Source organism: Haliaeetus leucocephalus, unplaced genomic scaffold, assembly GCF_000737465.1.
Source record: "Haliaeetus leucocephalus isolate CR32 unplaced genomic scaffold, Haliaeetus_leucocephalus-4.0 Scaffold175, whole genome shotgun sequence".
Classification (NCBI taxonomy): domain Eukaryota; kingdom Metazoa; phylum Chordata; class Aves; order Accipitriformes; family Accipitridae; genus Haliaeetus; species Haliaeetus leucocephalus.
In genome coordinates this window covers 245,185-251,820 of record NW_010972611.1, presented here as the reverse complement: position 1 = coordinate 251,820, position 6,636 = coordinate 245,185, and the positions used below count along the sequence as shown (strand labels likewise).

Genomic DNA, 6,636 nt, shown 5'->3' with positions numbered 1-6,636 from the left:
GAACATCCAGTTCCTGCCCTTCCTCACCACCGATGTCAAGTACAGTGGGGTTGAGCCCGGGGAGGGGTGTGTCTTATGCAACTGGTGGGGGTTACATGGTGGTGGGGCAGAGCAGAAGGCCCAAGGCGCACCAGCAAGCCCCTGTGCCATTTGCCCTGCAGCAACCTGAGCTGGTTGGGCTATGGCTGCCTGAAGCAGGACTGGACCCTGATCACCGTCAACACAATTGGGGCAGCACTGCAGACCCTCTACATCCTGGCATACCTCTACTACAGCCCTGCAAAGGTGGGGGCCAGCCTGCCTGGGTCGATGGGGGGATGGAGGGACCCTCGCCCTGACCGTCCCCCTCCTCTCTGCCCCAGCGCCCCGTGCTGCTGCACAGCCTGCTGCTCCTGGCTGTGCTGGTTGCTGGCTATGGCTACTTCACCCTCCTGATTGCCGATGCACAGACACGCCTGGCACGCCTGGGGCTCTTCTGCAGTGTCTTCACCATCAGCATGTACCTCTCACCGCTGGCCGACCTGGTGCGTGGGGCTGGGCGGCAGCTGGTGGGGTTCGGGGGGGAGCGCAGCAGTGCTGGGACTGCCCAGCCCAGGCCCAGGCTGACATTTGCTTCGGCAGGCCAAGATTGTCCAGAGCAAGTCGACGCGTTGCCTGTCCTTCCCCCTGACCATCACCACCTTCCTGGCCTCCACCAGCTGGACGCTCTACGGCCTGCAGCTCCATGACCCCTACATCACGGTGGGTTGGGGCAGCGGGCAGCCAAGGGATGCTCTCCCATCCCATCCCGTCCCGTCCCCGCCCCACGGCATTCGGCTGAGCGGTTGGCACCAGGCCGACCCCCGTCCGGCGTCGTGTGTGTCACACAGCAAAGCCCGTGACTAGGCTCAGCGAGATGAGTATTGATTTTAATTAATTAGATGGTATAAGGCCAATAAATCTCTCCCAGCAACACAGGGCTGGTGGAGCAGCGATGGGGGAGGGCAGGAGCGCCATGAGCCGGGTAGACCCACTGCCCCCCTCCCCCGCATCATGTCCTCCTGCAGGTCCCGAATGTGCCAGGGATTGTCACCAGCATCGTGCGGTTCTGGCTTTTCTGGCGGTACCCGCCAGGCCAGGACAAGACCTACAGACCCCTGCATGCCTGAGGGGACCCCGCTGGCCCCCCCCGAGGAAGGAGCTCATGCACTGTTGGACCGATGAAGGATCCCCGAACCCTTGCCAGTCTGCTCCAGCGTGCACTGGCCCCAGCCACCGAGCCCCAGGTGCCAAGGGCTGCCCGCTCCTGGCAGGACAGGGGCCCCTGGAGGGCACCTCCTGCCTCTGTGGTTCACTCTCACTGGCATCCCTCCAGCCCTTGGTCCTTCGGTGATGGTTGGATTGGTCTCAGCGATGCCTTCGGGGTGCCAGGAGCCCCCCACCCCAGTTCCTGGGCACCCCGCCTGTCCCTGGGGACCCCCCCAGACAGTCTTCCATGCCCACGGCTCTGCCCCAGCAACCAGGCTGGGGCTGCCGGGAAGCCCTGTGTCTCTTTTGTATGAATTTAAGTGCCTTTTAATAAATCAGAGACTGAAGAGCACCTGGTTGTCCTTCCTGGTGTGCTGGCTGTGGACTCTGGGATGGCTCTTGTCCCCACAGCTGCTTTGTCCCCAGGGTGGTGGGGGCTCATCCTGGCACCCCCTGGACCCTCCTCCAACAGCACCCACTTTCTGGCAGTGAGGAAGCATCAGCCCCAACCCCAGGGAGGGAGCAGGCACAGGGCTGGGTTGGGGTAGGGAGGGGGCACCGAGGATGGCAGCACTGCCTGAGGAGGCTGCTCTGACTCCCCCCTCCCTGAGCAGCAGCCTGGGGACACCAGTCACAACAGGGAAAGAAAAGTCCGTTCTGCAGCTTCGACATGGGGCTTGCTACCAGCTGTCAGGCCAGCAAACTTATAATCAATTAAAATCCTCGCTAAAACCACGATTGAGCGTGCACAAATCAGGCGGCTGTTGGCATCGTCTCAAACTCGATTAACAAATTAACAATGATCTGTAATGAAGTTATCAGGCAAGCACATCAGCAGAGGGTCAGGAACACATTTGGATGATCAAGTTGCACAACAGATGCCCAGAGCCTTGTGAAAGGTGCCCCCCCCTCCCGGGGCAGGAGACCCCTCCCCCAGGGCAAAGAGCCACATCCCTGCGGCTCTGTCGGCGCAGGCAGGTCTTCCATCCTGGATGATGCAGGCTGGATTAAGGAAGTGGTGACGAGGACTTTGGCAGAGCCCGTGCTACAGCTCAGACGCTCGTTTACACCTTGCGACGTGGCCTGGGAAAAATCAATACGGAGGCAAGCAGCAGGAACGGGGCCAAGATGAGAGCGGTGGCTGGAGGGCAAGACGAGCTCCTGCCACGCTGCAGTGTGCAGCCCCAGCCAGTGCAGCTGCAGGGCTCGCCCAGCGTGCTCTGTCTTGCTGCTGCGACCCGCGGAGCTGGGGCTCCCCTCGCCCGCACGGGCTGTGCTTGCAGGTGTGTCTGCCCCAGGGACTCGCCCCAGGGCGACGCTCGCTCCCCCAGCCACAGCAGCCCCATTTCCCAGCGGGGAGGAGCCCCCGCTCTCCCTGCCCCAGCACCGGGGCGCAGCTCCCAGCCTCGGCGAAGGCACTGCTAAAGGACTGACCGCCTTGAGAAAAGGCAGCTTTCCCCACTGACGCACCAGACAGAAACTTGGCTGCCGACTGGTCATGCTGGCTGGCATGTGCCATGAGCGGCTGGCAGGAGTGGCCACAATGTGGCCCCACGCGCGAGGCCGGAGGCGTGTCGAGCGTCTCCTGGGGATGCGAGCACCCGCAGCGGGCACATGTCTGTGCAGGGAGAAGCTGTCGCTGTGCTGCTGGCCTGCCGAGCTGCCGGAGGGCTGTGAGTAGCCCCTGGATGGCCAGGAGTAGCCTGCAGAGGGCTGTGCATAGCCCACGGAGCTTGACCTGCACCAAGGCTGCCGTCCCTGCCCCAGAAAGGCACCGCTTTGCTGAATCTAGGGTGGTGCCACCTCACAAACAGCCGCACACAGGCGAGACCGAGGGAGCTGCCCACCCTGTTCTGAGCTGCCATTGTTGCTCAGGAAACAGCTAATTAGTTGCTCCTGCTAATTAGCCGGAGTCCTCCCTCATGATACCAACTGCTCCTTTTTGCAGAAGGATGTGCAGCTGATAATTAAAAACAAGAAAGTCCTTTGGCTGGTATGTGAAGAAGCCAGGGAGGCTGCCAGGAAGGCAGGCCCCAGCATGCGTCACCACCAGCCGCACAGCTCTTCCAGCTGGGCCGGCAGCGTGGGTCTTGGGCCCCCCTGGACAGAGGGCACCCCCGGACAGAGGGCCCTCTCCCCCCTCCCCCCGCAGGGATGCCTCTGCCACAGGGCACCTCACCCCCTTCCCGGAGAAGCCTGGCACGGTGCTCTGGCACGTCTACCTGCCGCTGCCCGTGAAGGTGGGGCCAGAGGAGCAGCAGATGCAGTCGCTGTGCCGGCAGGAGTAGGGAGCAGCCCCCCGGCGTGGGCTGAGCCGCCCTGGCAGGCCGGGGGACACCACAGGCTCTGGGCACTCTGCATTTTAAAGGCTGCGCCGCCTGCTCCACCCAGCCAGCCTCTCTCCTCCTTCCCCTGGAAACCAGCCAGTGGGATCAGGATGAGTCTTCTCCAGCTCCCACCTGACGGTGCGAACCACATCTGAAGGGCAGCTGGGAATGTGCTCTGCCCACAGCCATGGGCCTTTGGGGCAAGGCCTGATCCTGTCCTCGGCACTTTGCATCCCTGCCTCTAGAGCCAAGCTCCAAGAAGCTGGGAGAGGGAGAGGCCAGGCTGGGATCCCTGCAGCCTTTGCAGGGTGGTGGGAGTGCCAAGAGGGGACCCAGGCCTGTGTGGAGACCTGCCCCCCCCCCCCCCCGGAAAACCAGCCTCACGGTGGGGAGACATTAGTGATTTCCCACCAGTGTGGCTTCAAGCCGCATCCTGAGGTCCTTGGCTGCCTGCGGCCCCCAACCAGGGCACCACTGCCCAGAGGAGCCCCAGCCAAAGGCCCCCCACCCCACCCCGTGCCCTGGTCTCCCAGGAGCACCGTACACCACAGGCAGCCACAGTCCCTCAGCTTTATTGGGGTCAGAAGCGCAGCCCTCGTCGGCTCAGGTCTGCCCGTGCCGCGCTGATGTGCTCCTGCAGCTCGGCAGCTGCCTCCTCGCAGTCGTTGAAGGTAGCCAGGCGGTAGCCCACGGTGGCCAGGGAGTAGCAGCCGAAGGCCACCAGCAGGTAGACAGGCAGGGGCAGCAGGGCCTGCCGGCACGGGGCCGGCAACCGCAGCCCCGGCGGCGCCAGTGCCAGCGCGGCCCAGGCCGAGCCCAGCAGGACGAGTCCGCACAGCCACTGCCCCAGTTTGGTCATGGCGGCCTGCGAAGAGAGCGGCCGTGAGAGCCGGACCGACCCGCGCCGCGCACCGACACCCCCCGGCCCACCATAACCGGGCCGGCCCCGGTCCCCCCCTCCGGGGCCTCTCGGACGAAGCCCGACGCCGGACCCCGCCGGGCCTTCGCCAACCGGCGCCAGACCCCGGCCCCCTCTGAGCCCTCCCGAACCGGCCGAAGAACCGGTACCGCTGCCGGCCCCGGCCCCTCCCCCACCTGGACCGATTCCGGGCCCGGCGCCCGCTCGCCCCCCGTCGCGACGATTACGTCACGGCAGCGCGGGGTCCGCCGGGAGCTGCAGTGCCGAGCCGCCCCACGTCACATCGCACAGCGCATGCGCGGCGGGGGGTTGTGCGGGGCGGCCCGGGCCCGGCGGAAGCGCCGGGCTTTGTCGGCGGCGGCGGCGGCAGGAAGCATCTGGTTTCCTCCGCGTCCGGCCGGGACGGGCGGCAGGGGACTGGCGTGGGAGCAGCCCCTGCCAGCCCTCCCACGGCCACCCCGCGCCCCGCGGTAGCACCGGTGCCCGGCGGCTGCCCTCCCCCGTCGCGGGGAGGGCACGGACGTGCCTTTGTTCTCCTGCCAAGCGCCGGCAGTCTCGGCCGAGGTGGCAGAGGGCTGGTGGCAGTTAGGGACGGAGCCTGCCCCTCCGCCGCTCCCCCTCCCCCAGCAGAGACCTGAGCCACCGGCACCCTCGCAGCCCCCCACCCACCCCCTGCAACACGGGAGCCAGTTCCCACCCGCCCGGCGCAGCTGGGATTTTCCTCCCTTGTGGGTCCAGGCAGAGAAGACGCCATCCCCTCTTTTTCCAGCAGGGGGGCTGACGGCTGCCACCACACTCTGCCAGCTGGTGCCGGGACCCACCCTGGGCAGCAGCGAGGTGGAGAACCCACCCCAGCCTCTGTCGCAGCCTGGACGAGCCAAGGGGACTACTCTCAGCCACACCGGCACCCAGCCAGCAGAGGAACCAAACCCACGGCAGCCATGGACAAGAGGCTACAAAGAAATGGCTTTATTGGGCAGCTGAGAGCCCCAAGGGGAGGGGGCAGCCCGAGGGAAGGGGCAGCAGGCTGTCAGTTCCTCTTCCTGCCTTTGCCGACAGCCTTGGCGGGAGCAGCGATGGGCACTGCGGACTGGTAGAGGGTGGAGGAGATCTTGTTGATGTAGTAGAGGCCGACCATGGAGAAGATGAGGCTGTGAGGAAGGAAGAGATGAGACTGCTCAGCTGCTGGCAGGCAGGAACAGGCTGGGGTCTAACCAACACCTTCCCCTTCAATCCCGCTGCGCTGCGGTGCTTAACACTGGCCACCCTGGGGTCCCCTGGCCAGCCTTGGCCCTGCCCAGTGTCCTGTTCCCCCCACCGCCAATGGCAAATACGAGCCGTCAGGGTCCCTGGCAGCAGCCACAGCAGCACGATGGCTGCTCCCTGCCCCAATGGGGCAAACTCTGCACTTACCAGGTGGTCACACAGACTCGGTGAATGAGGCCAGAGGCAAAGAGAGCCAGCAAGAGGCAGGTGAGGACTGCAGGAGAAAAACAGGAGAGAGAAAAGATGTAGCTGTGCTGCCCCAATGCGGCAGCCTCAGAGCAGCAGGGGCCAGTGGCCCCGCAGCACGGGAAAAGCTCAGGGGGAACCACCCGGGTGGGCCCTTCTGCCCAGGCTGGGCTGGGACCCCTGGGTCACACCGGCAGAGCACCGACGTGGCCAGGCTGCAGGCCCTTCACGACCCCAGCCCTGCCGCAGGCTCCCCCTCCTCCCCGCCCCACCGCAGCACTCACTCTCCGGGAATATCTTGGCCTGGAAGCCCTTGCCGAAGACGAGGTTCTCCAGGTTGTTGAAGGCCTGGCTGGAGGGTTAAGGGACAGAACGAGGAGCTGCACCCCCGGCCCCGCTCCCCGCCGCCGCAAAGGATACGGTGAGGGAGCAGACGAAGAGCGCGGAGCCCAGCAGCCCGCCCTGGATGGTCAGCCACTCGGTGGAGGCCAGTTGCCGGCTGTACATCTGCATCCCGGCGAAAAGCAGCAGCGAGAGCAGCGAGGAGAGCGCCAGGGAGGTGCCCGTGCCTACGGCTGGGGCCGCGGGGCCGCCTCAGCAACGGCGTCGGGGCCCGGGCCACCGCAGCCGCGGGGCCACGGCTGCCCCCGGGCCCCAGCGCACCCCGCAGTCCCCCAGGCCCCGGTCGCCCCCCAGGCCCGCCTCGGCCGC

General features: G+C 65.9%; 3 protein-coding genes across 3 annotated transcripts in view; 1 reads left to right on the top strand and 2 right to left on the bottom strand.

Annotated features, from left to right (window-relative positions):
* Position 1: 1 nt before the first annotated feature.
* SLC50A1 (solute carrier family 50 (sugar efflux transporter), member 1) lies at positions 2-1,148 on the top strand (the record flags this gene model as incomplete). The annotated part of the gene is made up of 5 exons (XM_010564160.1): positions 2-39; positions 162-285; positions 363-524; positions 622-741; positions 1,047-1,148. Coding segments are annotated over 5 exons (546 nt in total), but the record flags the coding sequence as incomplete, so codon positions are not given.
* A 2,986-nt stretch (positions 1,149-4,134) lies between these two features.
* Positions 4,135-4,716, bottom strand: DPM3 (dolichyl-phosphate mannosyltransferase polypeptide 3). The gene is made up of 2 exons (XM_010564025.1): positions 4,650-4,716; positions 4,135-4,419 (listed from the first exon to the last, which is right to left on the bottom strand). Exon 2 carries the CDS (start codon positions 4,411-4,413, stop codon positions 4,135-4,137), a length of 279 nt encoding a protein of 92 aa, XP_010562327.1. The 5' UTR covers positions 4,414-4,419; positions 4,650-4,716.
* A 727-nt stretch (positions 4,717-5,443) lies between these two features.
* The window catches only part of KRTCAP2 (keratinocyte associated protein 2), a 25,593-nt gene continuing 24,400 nt past the window's right edge, over positions 5,444-6,636 (bottom strand). The window contains exons 3-6 of the mRNA XM_010564024.1: positions 6,346-6,518; positions 6,210-6,273; positions 5,887-5,953; positions 5,444-5,624 (exon numbers count right to left, since the gene is read on the bottom strand). Coding sequence (XP_010562326.1) covers positions 5,504-5,624; positions 5,887-5,953; positions 6,210-6,273; positions 6,346-6,438 — 345 coding nt within the window. The 5' untranslated portion in view covers positions 6,439-6,518 and the 3' untranslated portion in view covers positions 5,444-5,503. The remainder of the gene's footprint in view (positions 5,625-5,886; positions 5,954-6,209; positions 6,274-6,345; positions 6,519-6,636) is intronic.

Coding starts and splice junctions, on each gene's coding strand:
- DPM3 (XM_010564025.1), bottom strand. CDS start 4,413: ATGACCAAACTGGGGCAGTGGCTGTGCGGACTCGTCCTGCTGGGCTCG.